The sequence below is a fragment of the Populus trichocarpa genome, chromosome 8, assembly GCF_000002775.5.
Source record: "Populus trichocarpa isolate Nisqually-1 chromosome 8, P.trichocarpa_v4.1, whole genome shotgun sequence".
NCBI lineage: Eukaryota > Viridiplantae > Streptophyta > Magnoliopsida > Malpighiales > Salicaceae > Populus > Populus trichocarpa.
The window spans coordinates 3,361,980-3,384,579 of record NC_037292.2 but is presented as its reverse complement, the minus strand read 5'-3'; the positions used below and the strand labels follow the sequence as shown (position 1 = coordinate 3,384,579).

The 22,600-nt window shown below is 34.9% G+C and overlaps 3 protein-coding genes across 8 annotated transcripts; 1 reads left to right on the top strand and 2 right to left on the bottom strand.

Moving 5' to 3' along the window:
- Positions 1–369: 369 nt before the first annotated feature.
- Positions 370–4,005, bottom strand: LOC7467554 (scarecrow-like protein 9). 3 transcript variants are annotated; one of them, XR_002983383.2, is made up of 3 exons: positions 3,816–4,005; positions 997–3,531; positions 370–871 (listed from the first exon to the last, which is right to left on the bottom strand). XR_002983383.2 is itself a non-coding variant. In XM_024607303.2 (2 exons), the coding sequence occupies exon 2, from the start codon at positions 3,336–3,338 to the stop codon at positions 1,110–1,112; it is 2,229 nt and encodes a 742-aa protein (XP_024463071.1). In that variant the 5' UTR covers positions 3,339–3,528; positions 3,816–4,005; the 3' UTR covers positions 370–1,109. The 3 variants fall into 3 exon arrangements, 1 of the variants encoding a protein (XP_024463071.1); XR_002983382.2 differs by having other exon boundaries at positions 997–3,528; XM_024607303.2 differs by having other exon boundaries at positions 370–3,528.
- A 5,926-nt stretch (positions 4,006–9,931) lies between these two features.
- LOC7467553 (telomere repeat-binding protein 3) lies at positions 9,932–15,081 on the bottom strand. Of its 4 annotated transcripts, none has more exons than XM_024607231.2 (10): positions 14,805–15,081; positions 13,642–13,784; positions 12,698–13,547; positions 12,365–12,580; positions 12,200–12,262; positions 12,025–12,104; positions 11,416–11,654; positions 10,872–11,036; positions 10,727–10,790; positions 9,932–10,413 (listed from the first exon to the last, which is right to left on the bottom strand). In XM_024607231.2, the coding sequence occupies exons 2-10, from the start codon at positions 13,720–13,722 to the stop codon at positions 10,198–10,200; spliced, it is 1,974 nt and encodes a 657-aa protein (XP_024462999.2). In that variant the 5' UTR covers positions 13,723–13,784; positions 14,805–15,081; the 3' UTR covers positions 9,932–10,197. The 4 variants fall into 4 exon arrangements, with proteins under 4 accessions (XP_024462999.2, XP_024462997.2, XP_024462998.2 ...); XM_024607229.2 differs by having other exon boundaries at positions 10,872–11,189; positions 14,805–15,078; XM_024607230.2 differs by having other exon boundaries at positions 10,872–11,189; positions 14,921–15,078.
- A 2,565-nt stretch (positions 15,082–17,646) lies between these two features.
- Positions 17,647–19,843, top strand: LOC18101398 (DNA-damage-repair/toleration protein DRT111, chloroplastic). The gene is made up of 3 exons (XM_052455097.1): positions 17,647–17,716; positions 19,142–19,432; positions 19,493–19,843. Exons 1-3 carry the CDS (start codon positions 17,647–17,649, stop codon positions 19,741–19,743), a joined length of 612 nt encoding a protein of 203 aa, XP_052311057.1. The 3' UTR covers positions 19,744–19,843.
- The last annotated feature ends 2,757 nt before the right edge of the window (positions 19,844–22,600 follow it).

Sequence of the window (22,600 nt, the reverse complement as noted above, 5' to 3'; positions counted from 1 at the left end):
CATTCCACATCATGAATGCACAAAAAACTATGAATACCTTGAAAAATGGAACACCTTGAATGCAAATAGGCAACAGTTCAAGGTAACAAATGATTGAGTCAACTGATAGATGTGTACTGATTCAACTAAACAGGGAACTACCAAGCAATAGACGACCATGAAAACACTTTTTTAACTTTGGTGCTGATTCTGTATTGCAGAACACTTTACAGAACATATGCTCAAATATCTGTGAAATGGGAAGGCGTGAGTTAGTAGGGGCCATCATTTCACAAGCCTTTTGCTAAACTAAGCTAGTACGGATCTGGTCGGAGGAATCAGCATGCATTTCCGGCAAGAAATGATCGGTGAAACTGTTGCACACACATCTTAAACAACAAAAACCAAGAACAAGAGTATTCTTGGCGGCAATTTCATTAATAAATTTAGAGCTAAAATGACACATTTAAGTGGACAGTATGCACAGGGACCACTTCTGACTCCAGAACCAAGATTGCTGCTTGCACAAGAAACGAAGAACCTGGGCAAAAATGCGCATGCATTATCTTCTTTGACTGCAGAGATTCCTAAGAATCATCATAATTCTACAACCCACCAGCATTAACTTTAAACATCATCGCTGCTACAGATATCTTTTGTTTAACTACAACACTGAACTAGAGTCGGGGGTGGCTTTCTTTTTCTTAAGCCCTTTTTGTGCATATTCACCAAGATATAGACCATTCTGACTGGTGACATGAGAAATATCAGGCGTCAAGCAACACATTAGTTGAATTTTTTCTTATAAATTGATGAATATTACTGCTACTTGAACAACGGGCATCTAATAGAATTGTGGTGAGCAGCAGCCAAAACTCTACTCCCACTATCCCTGCTCAGCAAATACATAATAACATCATCAATTTCTTTTCAAGTTCACTTCCATTCCAGAGTAAACAAATGGCAAGGTGATGAAAAGAAAAATGAGACTTATTTTTAATGGGAAAATGTCAGTACCTTAAATTCTGAGCAGAAATCTACAACAAAGTTGATATAGCACAAGGGCACCATGTCAGCCACATGGAGAATCCTGTCACCCTTCCGATCCACAAATAAAACTCAAAACGCATTTAACAATCAGGCTTCCAAGAAGAGAGTGCATAAACAATCCGGCCCTTCCACCCTTGGAGCAACCACTGGCTATCTTCATCAATTACAAAATCCTTGTGGTAGAGAGCTTCCACCCTCTCCTTCGCTGTCGTAAAAATCTCCCGATTCAAAGGGAGCTGCCTAAACCCAGCCCTTAGGACCCGCATCTGCCACTGCTTGTATGTCTCTGGCCTCTCTATCCTCTCTGCACCCTCGCATGCAATTACATTCATTGCCTCCCACCCAAAAATCTCTCTCTCAATAAGCATCCTCTCTGGAACCTCACGAGACACATTAGCCTCCAGAACATCAAACAAAGTGGAGAAGTGGAACAGGGCCTCTCGGAAGCGTGTGATAAAGAATGGAGCATTGTAGGCTCCATTAACTACCCCTTGTATGAAAACATCAGGATTCATATTCCTGATCAAATTGAGAACGATATTTCTAGGACTCTCCACCACCACAGTCTCATCAAGCAAGTTTCTTAATCTATACCCAGAATTCACGACAAGCACCTCATTTCTATCAATCTTGAGATCCTCAATTTTAATGGTTTCCCACTTCTGTGCTATAGCATTGAACTTGAATGGAACTTTGAAAGTGTTCGCATAATTTGCTAAGCGGCGTCCTGTCTCCTCAACCCTTTCTGCTGGTCGGAAACCTGGATTTGGGAGATCAATCCCAGTAATCCGCAGATGGGGAGGTCCTCCAGGTCTGGATGAGAGGCGCTGAATAAGGCAGGGCCATTGGAAACCGTACATGATGCCAAAATCAACAATGTGAACCCTTGATGCATTTTCAGCTATATTCATAATTGTTTTATTTGAGAAGAAATTAGACAGCTTCCTAAACGGACAAGCGGCAAGAAACATGTGGTAAGCTTTCAAAACATCAGCAGCTGATGTTGGCTTGGAAATAAGTGCTCTGTAAATCTGGGTTCCCGAGCCAGCCAAGCGTGCTTCGAGACCATCAGCAAAAATATTGGCTAGTCTCTGCATGGCATCCCCTGTCGATGGAGCATTCTGTCTGATTTGCTTCAGCAGGTCATTTGCACTCCTCCGGTCATCTGCTGCAACAGCTTGTGCACAAAGGGTCAAGAGAGTTCTCAAATCCACCACATCCCTCTTACCTCCCTGCCTCTTACCTCGAGCTTTTCCACCACTCGATCCTCTGGCTTGTCCATTCTGCTGTACACTCTTGCTTTCCCCGTTATGCAAGGCTGCTTGGAGGGCAGAGTCATCTTTTCCACAATTGAGCAATACCATGTCAAAATCCGCTGGACTCGCAGTTGATTCAGAGTAAACTGCAGACTGCTTGTTACTCCTACCTCCCTCTAAAGCCGACTCCTCAGGATGAGGATTCTTCTTCCCCCTCGAACCATCTGCGTAATTATCATTCTCACGCTTCTCCCCTGCCGTAGCTAACACATCCTTGACATCTTCCTTCAGGTCTTTTAGAAACAAGCCCTTACTCTCCAAATCAATAAGCAGATTGCCATTTGGAATGAACTTACTGGCCTCCTCAAACCCTTTCTTAAACTGCATAACAGACTCACTCTCCCCAAATATCTCAGCAACCATATTAGGACCAACTGGAGAGTCGACAAATCCATCTACAGTAACACTGCTGTTCCCTGGACTATAGGATGACTGAGAAGCATGTCTCGAGGACTTGTACTCGCCAAGATCACAAGTCGACCCATGATCCAACAAGCTACTGCCACTGCTGCTGCTTGTACTGCTTGTACAATTACTACAATTCAAATCATGATTTTCATCTGGCCTTTCATGATTTTGATCTAAAAATTGTACAGGATCATCAGGTGCAGAAGGATGCTTCTCCCCAATAAGCTCATACAACGATTTCTCCGCAGCTAGGAGTGCCGCTGAAGATTCTTGAAACATACATGTCTTCTCTTCCATTTCCTCTTCCATTAGCATCTTGCTAATATATTTCAGAACCACATCACTGAAATCAAAATCTTCATGAGAATCTCCCTCTTGACTCATGCTTGCGGACAGAACTGAGTTACTTAGTGTTGAATCAGGCGGAACACGAGTACTATTTACATAGTTTTGGTTGACACAGTTGTTATCCAACTTGAACGCATTAACAAGATCCTGAACCGATGAAGCAGATTGGGTTTCATTGCTTAGTTTCAATCCATTTACAGAACCATATAAACCTCTTAAGGACTGATCCATGATCATCAATACCTCAGAAATTTCACAACTTACAACACACTCCAAAACCTTGATGTTTCGGCCTGCAGTTATGATAATACCAAGTACCCACAAGGCCAAATTATACAGCTTCAGTTCATACTCGTAGTTTCTCCAAGAAATAGCTTTCCACTAAGTAATAGCTCTCACCATGTATCAAAGTCCAGATTTTTGTTTTCTACTAACACCAGAAGTATACACATAAGAGCGGGGAAAAAAAGGAAAAAAAAAAAAGAATAATCTTTGCGCTATATATGGTGACTGAATAAAGTAGACAAACAAGAAAACAGAAAAAAAGATGATGAAAGCATAGAAATTATCAGAGCTGTTCTACAAAAGAACAAAACAGTGAATACAAAAGGATGCTTTCATGATCCTCGAAATGAAAGCGCTTTGAAATCACTTTACACGGTTTCTAAATTCTTCTTGTAGAAAAATAATTAATGAACAAAAAGAGGAAAGTACCTGAAAAAAGTTCCAGCCTTGCAGGAATAAAAGAATTAGGAGCGTATTTTTTGAGAGAGAGGGCAGGAAGTGAGAAGGGGTAGCGATGGTGAGGATTCAAGGTGATTGTTTCTGGAACATTGTAAGCCGGCTAATTAGAGCCTCTTCATTTTATTCTTCGACGCGCTCAGGGTGACTCGTCCACGATGTGCTTGTCTTGTTTTTTTTTCTTCTTTTCCCTGATATTTCTTACAACTACTTTCTTGTTTTATCATTAAAAAATTGTGATTCTAAAAATTCAAAAACAAAAAAAAGAATTAATAATAAAAAGTTAAAAGATATGGTAAGCCATATATATAAATTTATTGTGTATTTAATAATGTGGCATATAATATTTTAAAAAATATTTTAATTAAAAAAACAAAAATTTAGAATTTTTCTAGATTTTAATATTAATATATCAAAATCATTACCATTTTATCTTTCTGTTTTTTTTTCTTTTTTAAAAATAAAAACTTCACCTCGCTCTGCCTCGTCATGTCACCCATTCCTTCTAGTATAAGTGGGACTCGAAACAAACGCTCTCTTTTTTTGATTGATTGATTGGACTTCCTAAATGTCAAGTCATCCGAAACTCTAATATTAACTCACACAAATTAAAAAATACAAAGACAAAATTGACAATCGAAAACAAAAACAATGGCAAGCTACAAAGTTAAGTTTTTCCACTCCGATTCCTAACTTTAATTTTTTAAAAAGAAATTGTCACGGTAATCTACAAATTTTGACAAAATAATACTATTTAAAATATTTTTAATTAAATAATACATTTTTTCATTGTGACACCTTTAAAGTATGATATATTTACTAAAATTTGTTATTTTCTAGCGCTACTACAAGATAGTTATCAAAATTCTTTAAAAGTGTGCTTCATAAAAAAACAGGTTGTTATTTAAAAATACAATAACTTGATATGAATTAGTAAATAAAATAAATTAGTGATCCGTGTAATGTTGTGGTTCAGATCAAAAAATCTCTTAACATAAAAAATAATTTAAGAGACAATTATATTTATAAAAAAGTAAAAGAAATTTTATAACCGGGTAAAATCTTGATTAATTTAGTAATATAATAAAAAAATAAGGTAACAATAACAAATAAAAAAAATATTGCCTCGGTCGACATGTAGGTGCCCATATATGCTTGTGAAAAGCAGTTATTTTTTCTTTCAACCCATTTACTTGTTTTTACATAAGAAAACATGTAGAAGATGTTTTCACCTACATCAAAAGCATGAAATAAATAAGGAATGGCAGCACAAATTCGAGCATATTCGAATTTGAGCTGCCCATCCTGTCCTTGGTCTAGATTTGTCAACTTACCAGACTGCTTTTTGACGAGTACATATTCCTGCATGTGCGTTGTGCACACACTTGAAAGTTATTCTCGTGCCTGGCCTACTCTATCACCAATTTAGTTTTGTCAACTTCAAGAGGAGAAAAAAACAGAAGAGAAAAAAACAAAATAATATTATCTTAATAAAAATTATGAATCATAAAGTTCGACTTCGACATCATTGTTCGGTATTGTAATTTTTATTTTTATATTATTTTAATATCCCCGTGCTGTATTAGTTGGCACTAGATCAGAAAAAGGACGTTGCACGGGGAGGTAGGACCCATCAGCTGTTCGGGATTGTAGTTGTGTTCATAGTTAAAAGTATCTTTTATTAAAAAATATATTAAAATGATAAAATTTTATATATTAATTATTTTTATCATTATCACCTACTAATATTGTCATCACCATTGATAGTGATAACTTTTTATTTTTCACTATTGCTGTCATTGTTCTCCACCACTCTCACCATTTTTCTTGGACCATCACCACTTTTTTCCACCACCATCCCTCATGGTGGTGACATTAAAATATACTATTGTTATTGTTATTAATATCATATATTCCTTTTTTTATTATTATATTTTTTTATCATTACCATCATGACAATCACCTCAATTATTTTTGTTATCTTGATAAAATTATTATTATTTTTTTAATCTAAAAAACAAAATATTCAAAATTTTAGACTTTATTTAGATTTTTTTATTATTCCAAACTCAGTACTGGAATCAAGATGCCGCTCGGATTCTTTAATTTTCATTATGATTCTTGATGACCAAATGAAACCTAATTTTCATTTTCAACTGTAAAACAAAAAAAAAAAATTGTATATTGATCCAAATATTTACGAGCGATGCTATTGCTATCCTATAGAAACACCATGAGAGCTAAAAAGTCCTATATAAATATTTGGAGAGCCCTAGATTAGTCCCTAACTTGTATATCCATTTTCAATTGATTCATAGAGTAATAAATTTTATTAACTAACTCCCAGATGTTTCAAATCTTTTTTAATTGGATCCTTTTTTTCAGATTTTATTAATATTTTCCATCCGGTATGCACACTTGTCAGTGATATGACGTTTTTCGCACAATAAAATCTGGCATCAAATTTATCAAAAATGGAGAGAAGGACCCAATTGAGATATCTAAAATATTAGGGATGTAATGGATAGAATTGTTTGTTTGAGATGCTGTTCATGATTAGGTTTTATGCTAAGGGCTAAATCGAGGTATACCTGAACGTTTATACATGAAAAGGTTTGGACAAAACATTTAAACTAAGTAGATGACGATGACAGGAAAAAATAAAAGAAAAACAGGGAGACTTTTCAATAACATGCAAATCAATTAATCATCTGAGTGAGACTTTTCAATTATATCGGATAACCTCACGGGTGTATTTAAAATTATGATAAAAGTAATGTTTTTTTTATTTAAAAATATATTAAAAAAAAATATTTTTTATTTTTAAAAAATTATTTTTAACATTAACACATCAAAATAATTCAAAATATAATTTTTTTATTTTATATAAAATAAATTTAAATTTTAAAGTAACGCGATTTACACTGCATTCCCAAACACTGTCATAGTGTTATAACTACGCATGTGTTTAGAAAATTTAAGTTTTATTTATCTTACAAGAACAATAAAATAAATTTTATATTTTTTTTAATTTTTAATTTTGAATAATTTCAAGAATTAATACACCGATTTTTTTGTAACCTTTTACTTTGTATACATATATTATCATATTATTAAATCAATATTGAGAAAGATTATTCAATGAAAATAAATTATATATTTATTATGATTTTTTTTATAATTCTTCTCGTTAAAAAGAATAATAGGGTAAGTAAAAAAACATTAAGACAGGTAAGAAAACATATAAAACATGTGAAAATTAGAAAACAAAAGCATCAAAAATCCATATTAAAGCATAACACACACAAAAGTATGATTATATATTTTTATATTTTATTCTATCATGTACTCTATAATCAAACAAAATAAAAAATGAAAATTTATATATCATACACCAAACCAAATTCAAATCCTTCCTACTCCCCGCATCCCGTCGCTTACCATCCCATCCCCGTGAAACCTCCTCTTGTGTCTGGAGTTTATATGGCTAAAATATATTGTACTAAGAAATAAAATAATTTTTTGGACGGCGATCTCAGATTTGATTCGATTTATGCTTACCCACTTACGCCTCCCAATATTTTTCGAATCCAAAATGGAGAGAGATTGAAAGAATGGGCTCTGCTATTGCAGCGCAAGGCTCCTTACAGAGACAACAGAATCGCAGTGGGCTTGTTTATTATTCCTTTCCGAGACAAACTAGCTCAGGATTCTCAAATTACAGGCCTGGAAATGCAGAAAGATTTTGCCAGTAATGGCCTTCTGGCCCAGTGACAAAAAATAACAAAAAACAGTGAGGGGGGTCTGATTTTGATGCCGTTTGGTAATGCGGCTGTACCGGAGGTTCAAATAAACCACAGTTTCTATGTGTTTGGTTATGCAAAAAAATAGATTTTATTTTGGTGGGACCCACAGTAATTGTGGCTGCACCTGTGGCTGATAAGAAGCTGAAAAATTATGCTTTTCGACAGCAGCTAACCTCATTTTTCAAGATCCACTGTGCTAAGAGAAAAAAGCCGGCTCAACTATTCATCTTTTGTCTCTGTATATTGCAAATTCTATATGTTGTAGCTTGTCTTCCCCAAACATTAGAGAGCATGTAAAAGATGAATTCCTGGAGCTTTTCCACTGTCTGGAGAACGGAGTAGCACTGTTTCGGCCGGGTCAGGTTGGTACAAACCTAAATGTAAAAAAAATATATTTTTTTATTTTTAATTGTGTTTTATTCAAAAAACTAGTGTTTAATATTATTCAATGACACTACATAAATTAGAAGGATATCGCATAATGACGTAGTATTTACAGAATTTGATCGTAATTTCAATTTTATTCCTGATAATATTTTACCCGATGTTGTTGCACGCTCAATAAACCATGAAAATTGTAGTCCTTGTCGAATGAATTTCGTACGTTATGGAATTGTAGATGGTTTAATAGAATAATAAAAAATATTTTATATAAATTATTATTTATTTCATGATGTAATAGCAGTAGTTAAATCTAAAATATTTAAATTAAAAATCATCAATATTAATATATATTTTTTAAAATTATTTTATAACCTAAATTTCAAAAGCATTCTTAACCAAACACATTAAACTACTTTTTGTTCAACCTCAATTTCAACTACAGTTTTAACCAAACATCTATTTTTTCAAACCAACCTCAACTAAAAGTACTTTTTATAAAACAATTTTTTTCAAACCACAACAGCTACCGCAATACCAAACACACTCTTCACCTCTCTCATCTTCTTCGGTGGCACCGAGGTTCTGACTCGGGACAAGTCTCGGGTAAAATATAAAATGGAAGTCTACTATCCTACTGTTCGATGACCTTTCGCCTAAAATATATGAGGAAAATATGTGAAGCATAGAGTATCCAATCAATCAAAACGATGACATTAAAGGAAGAGAGAGGGAGATTTCTGAATGAAATATTTTAAGCAGATCTTTAGGCAATAAGCCATTATCAAGATTAAATTTTAAATAGCTCCGCGAGGTACATGCCAAGACCACTGATATTATTCACTCGATCCAGATCCAGATTCCTTTCCCAGACCGCTGTTATCCTTAAAATTGGACATATTCAGTTATTCACAATAAATTAATAACAAAGCTAAACTAAAAGAAAACATAAACCAATATACAAATATAAATTGGCGCGGTGGCAGATAAAAAAATAAAATTACAAACAGCCAGATCGGACTCTTAAGCTGCGGCATGTGACGTGCTTGTGCCCTTGAAACGGTTGTTTTCATTACATTTCCGTAGGGGGGCGTTGCTTTGCCCTAAACATTTTAATTAGTTATCGGAAGACTTTGATCACACGAAACCTAACAGTTGGCGTTAGGCCATCTTTTTTAAGCAAAGCCTTCGATTCATTCTTGGTGCAGGAAAGTTGTTCACCTTCACATGGAGGTAGCGTGTGCAGGGACACAAAGTAGGTCATAAATGCCTTCACTGTCTGGATTAACCTAAACTTGGCTTTGAAGCTGAAAGAAACTCGATCTGTTGGAAGTTCAACTTCAAATTCCTTGCCGTGCCTATACTGTGATTGTGTGGAACTGTCATGCAATATATTATTTCTTTTGTAACAGTCATGGTATTTTCATGCCAGTTTTGCATTTATGATTAAATCCCTCCCCAGCACGTTCTAAAATACATCACTTACACCTGCTACATGTAGAAGAAAATATTTCTTCAAAACCTATCAGATTCTAGCTCGAGGGAACCTAACATGATATTCAGAGTGGAATCATTATGTTTTGGGGATTTTCAGGTTCAGATTAATTGGAACCGATGGCTTTGCACCAGTCCTGAAAATTCGAAACCGCGTGCTGCAATGAAAAAGTTTAGATTAGTTGCTTTTGTTGGAGAATGTAATAAATTGACAAGTTAATAAATAAGAAATCGTACTCCAGAAAAAATTAATTGTATCACGTCAAGATTGACTCGGCAATAGTTCCCGGTCATGCATGATACCAATCAAAAAAAGGAAGGAGAAAAGGAAGACCAAGAAAACTCACAGAGGACCATCTACAGAAGATAGGGAGCAGCCATCACAAGAGAGCAACAAAAGACAACTAATTTCTTTGACTTCTCTGTTCTATCAAACTTGATTAAAAAAAAAAAGTTTTACAGCAAATAAATCAATGAATGTAAAAAGAAAAAAAAACACTGTAGATTCTGTTAGAGCAGGTTCCTTATTCCATCAAATCATTTACAAATGCCAGCCTCACGGAGTTTGGGAAGGTGGGCAACGAATCAACCTGAGCATGAAAAATACTAAATAAATTTGAATACTCTGTACATCTCCTGTTTCCTGTCCGTGTCAACATCTCTTTCTTTGTACATCATATTGAGTGGTTATCTTCAACTCCATTTCTAACAGCATGAGCGACAGTGATCTTTAATATAGCAGCCTGATTCTTGCTATGTTGCTTAGCTTGATGTTGAGACCAGTAAGCATGAGCAGCCAAGACTCTGTCCAAGAGCTCCTGGGGAACAGGCTCGCCCCTTCTTTGCTGAGGGGCAATCCGAGCTGTGTGAACCAATGTCTTCCATTTATCCTGCACAAACCAAGCACGATAAGCTACAAACAAAAAGCTGTGATACCACCATTGCAAACCTTTGTCGATGAAACAAAGCTCATGAGCAACCTCAAAACCTCATCAGAGGCATTGTTTTTTAGTCCTTGGGATTGATCAGGGTGGGTCTACTACCTATAGGAACTAAGTGGGAGAGGGGCTGTACAGCCTGAATAACCATCCTACAGTCCCACTGGAGCGGAGTCTCGAAAAGGAGAACTAGCAGGGGCCGTACAGCTTGCCTCCAGAACAGATGATGATATCATTTTATATGAAAATTAAACAAAACCCTTACCTTCAAATCCACATATGTGCGATGGTCTGCATCTTCAAAAGAACGCAATTTAACATCTCGCCACCTGCAAATGAGAATATTGTTGAGCTTCAGAAACCTAGCAGATTAAACATTGATCAGAGGTGCAGCAAACAGAATAGCATACCTTCCAGTTCCAACTTCCTCAACTGCATGCACAAGTGCTTCTACTTCTGACACAGAGAATGGTCTCCTGGTTCGACGCTGTACAAGTTCAGATCGCTTAGATTTCGGGTTTAAAGGCACCATTGCAAGAGCCTCAGCATTAATTGGTGGAACTGCAACCAGAGCTCTAGAATCCGACAGTGTATCATCAGTTACCATGTCAGAATGAGAGGAAACTGATTCATGATTACTTTCAGTGTTAGTGTCCAAATTAGTCGATGGAGGAGGATCAGGTAAGGCATCAGAAATTCCTGAATCTATAATAGGAGTGGTCGGAGAACTGAAAATAAAGCAAAAAATAAAAATAAAAATCAAGTAGTGTAGCAGGCCTAGATAGTGACACCTTAGTTTATTATTTGCTTTACAAAAAGTAAATAGCAGAACAAAAATAAATTGTATTTTGAAAGACAAACAAGCACTGCATAAATTCCAATACCTCGGAATGGTCACTCGGCTTCGATTTCCCATTCAACAAAAAATCAAAATAAAAAAAAGATTTCAATTACCTTGATATAAGTTGAGATGTGTCACATGGTAATAGTGCAGGATCTTCTGTGCATAAGGGTGGAGGAGCTTGCACAGGAATAGGCTCCAATGAGAAACCCAGGGTATCAAGATTCTCTTTAGAAGTCATACCAGTCTGCAATAGGGTTCTATTGTCATCCCTAACCTTCATTCCATGAAGAAGCACCCCAACTCGTAAACCACTTCCAAGTACAGCACTCACAGCCTCCAGCACAGTTCTCTATAAATAGTCAAACAGGAATAAAATCAAATATCAGGGACTCAGTAAGAAATTCATAGTACTTCTAGCCTAGCAAACTTGTTTTAAAATTTCTGATGCCCAAAAATAACCTATTTACAGCAGGTTTACGGACGAATGATTCTCATTGAAATGCAATTGAAGGAAAGAATAGTAATGTATGGCAAGAGAAAATATGAACTAAAGCATGAAGAGAGCAGCGGTTCTGAAAACATTCTAGATGTACATCACACACACACACACACACACACATATTAGTAAACACTAGCAGAAATATAAAAAGAAAACACATCTAAAGATTATCCTTGGTATGTTTAACATAACAAGAGGGAAGACCGTGCAACGATTATACCTTCAGTGAACCAACAGTTGCAGTTTCTGGGATCTCAATGAAAAGCTCTGGAACTCTGAAGGACTTAATGCTTAACTTCACTGCACAAAAGCATGAAACACATGTAAAAACCTCTGGATGCCAGGAAAAAAGAACAATAGTTCATTGTATATCAATTATAAACCAGCTATAGTACCATGAGAATCCTTGGAGTGAAAGGGTGATTGATGACCTATAACCGAAGACGATACCCCATTTGCTGCATTCGATAACTACAACTATTTAGGAAACTCCAGCGCAGAAGAAACCAGGAAACTCAAGACAATACATGGGCAAAATTATTAATAACATAGAAAAGGACCTCCATGAAGCATTACGGCTGTGCCATTCTTGTCTCCAGTCAAGCTCTTATCAGGTGAATTGCAAACACTTTCACTGCTGAACCCTCCATCAGAAGTCATAACTACACTACGGTCAGTGCACTTCCTCTTATAAAAAGTGTCATGTTGATACCTTTCACGACTATAACATAATTTCCTCTTGCGATAGTGAGGCTTCATTCCCCCTTCAAAAAATGCTGAATGAAAAGATCCACTATCAGAATACATTTATTTTCATCCAGGCATACAAATAGATATAATCAAAAGAAGAATACACAGCATGAAATAAATAAGCTACCAGAAGTGCTGCTTACCAGGTTTGGAAAGTTCACATTCCTTCAATTTTGGAGCTACTTTCCAGTATTTGGAAGTCAGCAACTTCCTTATTCTTCGGTCTCCAATTCGTTGTGGAGGCCTAAAAGCCTTTGGCTTAGTTAACAACTTTTTACACCTAGAAAAGTTTAGGTCGTCATCTCTAACACCTAATTTAGTATCATTCCTACGCCTTGGAATAGAAGCATTAGGAACTGGTTCCCTGCGTGATGGCAATTCGACATCATTGTCTGGTTTAATCAATGCGGGAAATTTCATACACATTTCCATCGGATCCTTCAAACTGCAAGCATTCTCAGCAGTCAAACCTCCAGTATCTAGCCCATCACCACCTTGTTGTCTCCTAAACCCATTGTCTACATATCCATCACAAGACACCCTAGAATCAAAAGAGCCCTCAACTTTACCAGTGAAATTTTCACACACGCTCTTGCTTTTGCAAATCACAGTCTTCAAATCAGCACCAACTTTCTCTGAGGAATTAGAATTTGAGATCATTGAAGAGCGCTCCAAAATGGAACAGCTCTCAGCATGTGGAAAAGCATTTAGAAGGCACTTTTGATCACTGTTTGGCGAGGTAAACCCGGTGACAAAAGCACTTTCTCCACAACTTCCATGATCAAGGCATTCTGCTTTCAATGGTCTTTCTTCAGCTTGCTCACATTTCACACCACCACCACCAATTATAGGTTGATCATTTGCTTCGGATGCATTGCTAGAAGCAGAACTTTCACTCTCCTGCAATAGCTTGCCCGCTAAGGATGCGAGTAAATCAAATGCGCATAATTGACTATCCTCAACTTTCTTTTTATTCAAACTCAAACCCCTCTGCTGGAACAATAACCAAGAGACAAAGGGTTAAGAGAGTGGTCAACAATCAACACGCATGGCAAAGGCAAGGCAAACCTTGAAATTAGATACATACTCTAGCTGATCTCGGAGCCCTGGGAACTGGGGGCATATGGAAGCCATTGAAACCATAATATTGTCTCTTCTTCACCACCATATCTTAAGCATACACGGCAATTAGAATTCATCAAACGAGCATCATTGCTCAGATCCGCTTATCTGTCAAAAAATTCCAGGAAAAAAGAAGAAATAACTAGATGAGAAACGCCATTGTACAGATTAAAAAAACATGATCCTGTCACTAAGCAGAATTTTGTAATTATAATACTCTGACATCATAGTAAAATAAAATTGCAGTCCACATTATAGTTTTGATTAATCACAGAAACACAACACACTCACACCCCATCAAAATAAATGGTCTTCTATCTTAAAATGGTTACAGCAATAATTGTCATAACTATCCCACCCCACCAGTGGCCACCCAAAGCAGAAAATAAACAAATATATTCAAAGAAATAAAAAATAAAAGAAATGCTCATAGGCAGGACATGTATCTATACTCTATCCCTTTTACCGAATTGTTCTGAGTTTTTTCTTTCTTTCTTTCTCGCGGGAGATCAACAGTGATCTCATTAAAAAGAAAAAATTCGAGAGGTTTAGCATCAATCTGATTTTAGAAGGAAAAAAAACCTTCTCCACTGGAATCATTTTAACTGTGAGATCCCAAAACCCCCATGCAGCGATCAATCACGAGAATATAAAATTAAAACAGAGACAGCAACCATTTACATGAAATTTGGTTTTAGGACTTATAATCTGCGGTCCTAATTCCAGATCAAAACTGGATTTCAATTTCCATTAAACCCAAATCCTCAAAATATATCCAAATATTTCCAAATTCTTCGTACTTAAAACCCTTAAAAATCTAATAAAAACCACAGTAGCTTTTATTTGTTAAAAAAATAGATTTATATCTAAATTCCTTCGACAACAAAACCCACCACCACCGTGATCTTGAATTTGCAAAATACCAATTCCCGGAAAAACCCAATTCCACCTTACCGAACCAAAACCAACTTCCACAATCAGATCCCGATCTCCAAAAATCTCATCAAAACCAAAACATCTTGAAATTTTCACCGAATAATCAAATTCAACTGTCTCGGACACAATTCACAAGAAAACGAAGAGAATTCAAAGGAAATCAAATTCCAGGAGAATTGAATTCTCACTCACCTTGTGTTATAAACAAAGACTGATCTCCTGTGTTAAAAAACCTCTACAATTATGTACAGATTAAACGAAAAAGAATGAAAACACAGGACGAAGATTCACTGTAGAATTTCACGAACCCAGAGAATTCAAGGAAACCAAGAAATCAATGTCTCCCAAGAAGACCAGGTGTTGGATTCAAATCCCTCTCTCGAGATTCTTTCTCTGTGTTTTTCTCTCTCTTAAAAATGGCAAAGCAAAAGACCACCAAAGAACAGTAGCTTAAACCTCCCTTATATCTATCATCTTGTAAGTTTTTTACCACAAAACCGGATCAGCAAGTTAATGTACGGGTAATAGGAGGTCACCCACGTAAACCCTCTTTCTCTCTCCATGAATTTTTCAAGCCAATATGGGTTTTGCCACGTGGCTTTCATTTTTCGGGATAAGGAAAAGAAAAGGGCGTGGATATGTGGGTGGTTATTAGAGTTTTATATAGGCACTCCTTTATTTTTATTGGTCCTCATCTGGTGTCGATCTCCTGTAATAAAAAACTGTGGTCGGTATATTTACTGCAATTAAAGTTTTTCACCTTTGTTATAAAATTATTTTTTAAAATAAGTTTTACTTAAAAATAATATTTTTTTAATGTTTAAAAAATTATTTTTAATATCGATATATTAAAATTATCTAAAAATATAAAAATATATTTTTAAATTAAATTAAAATATTTAATTTAAATTTAATTGTGATTAAATCTACATGTTTAGAATCATTTTTCTATTATAATTAAATTAAATTATAATATTTAATTTAAATTCAATTGATAAATAAATTGAGTTTATATATTTGAAAAAAAATCCAATTATTTTTTTTATATATATTACCATCATTACTTTCATTTTATTTTTATAAAAATCTTAAAAAATGAGGTTAGATAGGTATTTTGTAGAAGACAATCTTAACATTAAATTTCTTCACTTTGAAATTGAAAATCAAATGAATTGATTTCTAACTTATTTTTTATAGTATTTTTAAATATTAAAATTTATTTTTTAACACTTAAAAGGATTACGAGTATAAAATTTTATTAAAACTTTTGAATTTAATTTAATTTAATTTAAAGATTTTTTGAAAATTCTGTAGATAAATTTAAAATCCCACGACAAACAAGTGCCATTGGGTACAAAATAATTTAAATTAATAATAAGGGAAAATGGAACTCTTATTGCTAATTATCAAGCCAACATCTCAGGAACAGTTTTAGAACTTGTTCTTGGTACACTCAATTCAAGGCTTGCCTCAGCGAATATTCGCGGAACATTACAGCCTTGATTTTATGCGGTTGCATGTTAACGCAGATTTTACGACAACACGATCCAAAAATAGGAAATGAAAAAAATAGGTGGTGAATCTCACCCTGCTATCATACATTTAAAATCTCGTCCAATCTAAAGGAATTTCGATTAACTTGATAAGACGTATTAAAAATCTGGTTGTAATTTATTAATTATTTTTTTAATAAAAATAATATTATTTTATTTTATAAAAAAATATAAAAATTAAGTGTCAATTTAAAAGACTCGATAAGCAGATCAAAACCCAATAACCTGGATCTTGGGATGAGTTGACTGCTAAATCAAATTTAAAAACTATCCCAATAATGCATAATGGTTAAATAAAATCCAAGTGAAAATTATTAGGTTACCGAACAAATAAAGAAATGATCGATATCGATACTTGCTTTATTTATATTTTGAATACTTACAAAAATTCTCTAATATATATATATATATATATATATATATATATATATAAATTATATTTTATATCCTGAATCAAATAAAAAAATTTAAATAAAATATATTATTCAGATTGTAAACTGTTATTGAATATATGAATTATAAAATATAAAATATAATTTATAAAAATATAAAATAAAAGTAAAATTCATAACAAACTATATATATATTTTTTACAATTACCCATTTATTTTTCGGTACATGAAATTTCATGTACAGTATTTAGCAATCAACTGTACAGGTGGTGTTTTACAGTTTTATTTTTTTCTTGGCAGCTTTAGTGTGGTTGTTGTGTTTTAAAATAATTTTTTTTAGAAATATATTAAAATATTTTTTTATTTTTTTAAATTTATTTTTGATATCAATATATAAAAATAATATAAAAATATAAAAATATTAATTTAAAATAAAAAATTAATTTTTAAACAACTACGCCCAATAACAAACCATCACTAAGTAAATTGTAATTTTTTTCTTAATTTATTCTCATAACAATAAGAAAGCATACGACCAGAGACCAGTCTAGTTATTTCCACGCTCTTAGTCTTCCGCTTGAAAAAGCCAAAGTTTTACCTGCCTCCCATGTCATGCTGGGCGAAGAGATATAGATTGAACAGAAGACCCTGTACTATCTAGGATCGCATCATTTCCCTTTCCGAGAATAAACATGTCGGTAGATTCGTGACTTCGATTTCCTTCTCTGGTGTTAGATTTCCTCCTCTTCTAGAATAACCGTGCACGCATCATCGCCACGCCATTGCCTGTATTCGACGACACTGCTGTGTTCGTTCGACCAAGTTTTTCTTTTTTTTTTTAGAAAAAGAAAAATCTGGTGGTTATCTACCAAGTTTTATAGTTCTTTCAAGCGTCTCTATTTAATGATTTGCAGGGCATTATCTATTATAATAATGCAACCAGATATATTTTATTCTACTTTTCTCATCTCAAGAAAACAATTCAAATTGCCGTCGCAACAAGAATACATGGATAAATAAACAGCAAATGAATATCTTCACGAAGATTAATATATTGAAAGGACCAGTGAGTGACAATTTTTTAGAGACATGAAAAAAAGGCGAGAGCTCGATGTGCTTGGACGAATGAATCTTACCCAGAACCTGGTAGCGACATTCTGTAACTAGAAACAGAAGATTTTGCAGTAGGTTTGATCGGGAGAGGTGAATAACAACAACAAATCCAATCAAGTGGAATAACTTGGAAATTGGAGCTAACTTGGCCAAGCAGCAAGTAAAAGAGCCTCCTGTTGACAGAGGAAAAGAAATGCAACAAGGCATAATATATAAGATAAATGGTTGCAACCAAGGCCAGCAGTTGGGATGTAACTTGTGTTTGGTGGTACTGTGCGTGAAGCTTTACTTGTTAAGCTATGATTAGTTCATCTTATTTATTTTTCTTTCTAAACCAATAAAGAATTAAAGTAGAAGTGTTAAAGAATTTTGAGTTATGAAGTTTACATTGCTAATTTAAATTGCTAGCTGAGCAGAAAGATTTATGTTTAATGAACAGCATATTTTAGCTTAATATTGGACATTCATTGTTGATAGTTTTGAGAAGTTGTAATGAGATTTTTGTCTGTATTAACTTTTTCTCTAGCATGATTTTCATCAAGTTTAAGACTGTTTATGATATTGAAGGTGTTTGAGAATAATATAAATTATATCATGATATCTCATCTCACCTAATTAATAGCTTAAATTATTGGGTTCAGATGGTTCTTTAACATGGTATCAGAGCCTTGATGACCAAGCAGTCACGAGTTCGAATCTCACCATCCTATTTATTTGATAAAAATTAAGCACAAGGTAATGTAGGCCTGTAAAGTTTCAAGCCCAAATGACTTTCACTCGAGGGAGTGTGTTAGAGAATAATATAAATCATATTCTGGGACCTCATCCAACAGCTTAAGCTATTGGGTTGAGATGATTCTTTGACAGGAGATATGATACAGTCTCTCTTAAGTTTTCGAGTTACATAATTATTTGATATAATATTAAATTTTTAATAATCAAATAATTAAAATTTTAAATATTATTATTTCTTAAAATAATTTTTTGATGTAATATTGAATTTTAAATAATTAAGTGATTAAAAGTTTAAATAATGACGGTATTGCAGCTTGCATGAATTTCAAATTTAGATGATTTTTATTTTAAAAAATAAAATAATATAAAATTACTTATTGAATCCCATTTTTTAACTGGGATGGTTAGATGAAACCAAACTACCATGGATATATATTTCTGTGTAAACTTAATAGTTGACAATTGAGTTTTTTAAGTAATTATTCAGGGTTTGAATAATCTAGTCTTTAAATCATAGTTTTGAAACCCGACCCGGTTAAGTGATCGGGTCACGGGTCAGATGGGTTGACCCGGGTTAACCCGGGTCAACCAAAAAAAAAACAAACCTAAATTCTAAATTAACACCACATTCACTTTTATTAATCAACACATTAATTTCTTCTGCTCACATCATCACTAACTATTTTAAAAAATCCTAACAAACCTAAACCCTAAATCTCTGCTTCCAAATCTTTAGTTTCTCCGTTCGTGGCGGCGGCGACTGTGCTACCCGATGAGGTGGCTCCGCAACCGGAACTGGTAAGGGTGAATTCGGTGGTTGTTGAGGAGTATGATCCAACCAGGCCGAATGATTATGAAGATTATAGGAGGGAGAAAAAAAGGAAGGCGATGGAAGCGGAGAGGTTGAGGGAGATTGAGAGGAGGACGCAAGAGGAGGAGGAGGAGAGGGAGAGGGAGAGGGATAGGGACAGGGATGTGAATATTTTTGGGGAGGAAGCATGGAGAAGGCGTGCTGCCATGAGTGGAGGTGTTCCGAGGAGTTCTTCGCCACCCAGGAATGGGGATGGGTTTAGTATTGGGACGTAAGGGACGGTAGGGTTGGGAGTTGGTGCTGGTGGACAAATGACTGCGGCGCAGAGGATGATGGCGAAGATGGGGTGGAAGGAAGGGCAAGGATTGGGGAAACAGGAGCAAGGGATTATGACGTCATTGATGGCGAAGAAGACTGATAGGAGAGCTGCGGTTATAGTGAATGCTAGTGAGAAGAAGGTGAAGAGTGTGAATTTCAATGGAACTCCTCCAACTTGGGTTTTGCTCCTTAGACAGCAGGTGCAATAGGCCGGGACGCGGAGGTCGAAGGAAGAGAAGAGGCAGCGGCAGCGGCAGGAAAAAAATTGACCGGGTCTCACCCGGGTTTGACCGGGTGGACCGGGTCCCGGGTCGACCCGCAGGGTTGACCGGGTTTTCCCGGGCCAATTTCCAAACGGGTTTTTGCCTCCACTTGGACCGGTCCCAGGCCCGGGTCGGCCGGGTCCCGGGTCGACCCGTCGGGCCGGTCCGGGTTTTAAAACACTGCTTTAAATGCCACCACCTGCACGACAAGTACCTACTGAAACAAAGAAAGGAAAAGAAAAGAAGAGGACTCCGAGCATGTGCAAATGATAAGAAAAAACAACTATTTCTAACTAATAATGTGAAATAATTATTGGGTTGGAATAAAGAAGAAATATTCCAATTCCATCAGCTTGCATTAAATGAAACTATTCAGTATCCACCCATCTCCCTGGAAACTATAAGATTTTTGAAAAAGATTTGTCGTGTTTCTATTAAAATAATTTTTTATTTTTAAAAATTATTTTTAATATTACTATATCAAAATCATTTGAAAATATAATAAAAAAAACATTAATTTTAAAAAATTAAAAACAATTTATTTTTTTTTAAAAAAATATTTTAAAATACAAAAACAATCATCAATCAGTCAAGATCTGTGTAATTGCATTTATTCTATTATTCTACGTGGTACATAGTTTAATTTAATACGCAACAAGGACAAACTAGTTGATCGACATAGAGTTCCTAGCTAGCGCAATATTAATTCTTTCTCGATAATGATATTAGTTTTCAATCAACGACGATCTCTACCTGCTTTGTCCGGTGGTGATGCAATGGCAACAAACGGTGAGCCAGCAAACGTTGACGGCGACGGTTCAGAGAAAAGGACTGTAGTCTTTCATTTTCACAATATCCAACCTGCAATGTTTTTTCAAGCAGTAAATGAACTCGTTTTTTAATTAACTTTTTATCTTATCTTAAATGGTTTAGTATGGTTGATAAATTACCTTTCTCGAGGCTTCTGAATTGCATTTTAGAAGAGTCCATTTAAATATATTTTTTTATTAAAAGATAATTGCGTTTGTTGTGTTTTGTGCACGATGTAAATTATTATTTTTTTAAAATAAAAGGATTGTTGATTTTTGCCGTAGCTGTTGGATTCAAATTTATATATACTATGGACTCATACAATATCTTTAACTTGTTTTTTTCTTCTGTTCACCTTATTACATCACAATCATAATTACAAAAAAATCTATCTTGAACTTTCTGGATAGGACTGCAATAGCTTCTTTCCCGAGTACTTTATCAAAAATATCTTTCTTCTTAAAAGTATTAAAATATCTTTCCAAGTTATCAAATAAGTTTTAATATATAATTTATATTATTTTTAAATTTATAATTATTTAATCATTAAAACTTTGATATCATATTAAATCATCTCAACACGTCAATTTAAATTGCTAGGTAAAATTTTAAAATATAATTTATATTATTTTTTAATAAAAATATATCAAATTGATGCTTTTTATAATATAAACTTGCTAACATTAAAATATAAAAAATATCTTTTATGTATTTTTAAATAATAAACAATTTTAAAAAAACACGCAACATAATAATATCAAAGACGCACTTCATCTCATCTCATGGAAGCTGCTGGTCGTTCTCGAGGATGTCCCTGTCGTTTGTGTTTGGAATGGAGGCTGATGCGGTTCGCTTTGAGTTGCCCTGCAATCAGGAATGTTCAAGCTTGTGGTCTCCTCGTAAAATGGTATATCGAAGCGATTGGACAGGAGTGGTTTTACCGGTTTATCCCGTCAAAATGGGGTAAGCGTTATCATTGTCCGACTCGGACTTGTTTAATACCTACACGGGTTTTCATAGACACCAAGTGTCAAGCGTGGTCAGAAGGGTAGTTCGCACACGTGTCAGTCATTTTACTGATCAAGGAAGAAAGCTTGGGAGTTGGGGTTCTGGTTCGGTGTGGTTGAGATTTTTGGTAACTTGGTTGGTGATGGTTTGTGTGGAAATTGCGCGACGATGGTAAAACAAGAGCATACCAATTTAAAAAATCGAGTCCCTATTTCTATTTTTATTTTTTTTACTAGCGAAATACAGGAGTTCGGGTTAAACAGAAATAATATTTTTTTAATCTTTAAATCTCATTCTTTAAAAAACAAATTCCAAACATAAACCACTAAGATATTGTCCACTTGTTTTCAGCTGATAATTTTTCAATTATTATTTCGAAGCAATTGTTCAAGGTAATTTCTCGCCATTTTTTTTTCTTGTGAATTAAATTGATCTCGCTGACAATACACAAACGCATAAATGGGTGTCGTTTTTTTTTAGCGACCCAGCCCTCTGTGTAAACTGCATGGATCCACCATGAAGAAACTGGTTTGACTGCGCAAATTAATACGGGATATAATCCGTGTAACTGCAACAATTCTAAAGGCGATCACCGCTGTTTACTCTGGAAAAGCATATGGGACAGAGAGATGAATCTTCGAGACAAGGGAATCTCCTAAAGATATAACTATTGATCGAAGAAAAGACATCCAGTGTGGCTGCGAGCATCCCCCACAACCTATGTTTTCCTCACTTTAGATTCACGGGTCCTTAAAGGAGAGATTTAGAGCCAGAACCATGGGTAAAAACAAGAAGAAGAATTTCCTCACCAATAATTAGACGCAGTGATGAGCTAATAAAGCATGGTGGTTACCATAGACATTCACATGATACATTCACAGACAAGGAGAATCCATGTGATTTCAAGAGGTTATAACTGCATGTGATGTCTTGTGGATACAGCATGACTATGTTAGGCCTAGCCAGCGGCCAGCTAGCTGTCTAA

Excerpts from the sequence above, each read along its gene's own strand:
- LOC7467554 (XM_024607303.2), bottom strand. The coding sequence starts at position 3,338 with ATGATCATGGATCAGTCCTTAAGAGGTTTATATGGTTCTGTAAATGGA.
- LOC18101398 (XM_052455097.1), top strand. The coding sequence starts at position 17,647 with ATGAAAAAAAGGCGAGAGCTCGATGTGCTTGGACGAATGAATCTTACC. Across the intron at positions 17,717-19,141 it reads GAACCTGGTAGCGACATTCT|TTTCTCCGTTCGTGGCGGCG; the intron begins GTAACTAGAAAC and ends CCAAATCTTTAG. Across the intron at positions 19,433-19,492 it reads GCGTGCTGCCATGAGTGGAG|GGACGGTAGGGTTGGGAGTT; the intron begins GTGTTCCGAGGA and ends TTGGGACGTAAG.
- LOC7467553 (XM_024607229.2), bottom strand. The coding sequence starts at position 13,722 with ATGGTGGTGAAGAAGAGACAATATTATGGTTTCAATGGCTTCCATATG. Across the intron at positions 12,581-12,697 it reads ATGTGAACTTTCCAAACCTG|CATTTTTTGAAGGGGGAATG; the intron begins GTAAGCAGCACT and ends CTTTTCATTCAG. Across the intron at positions 11,190-11,415 it reads ACATCTCAACTTATATCAAG|TTCTCCGACCACTCCTATTA; the intron begins GTAATTGAAATC and ends CTTTATTTTCAG.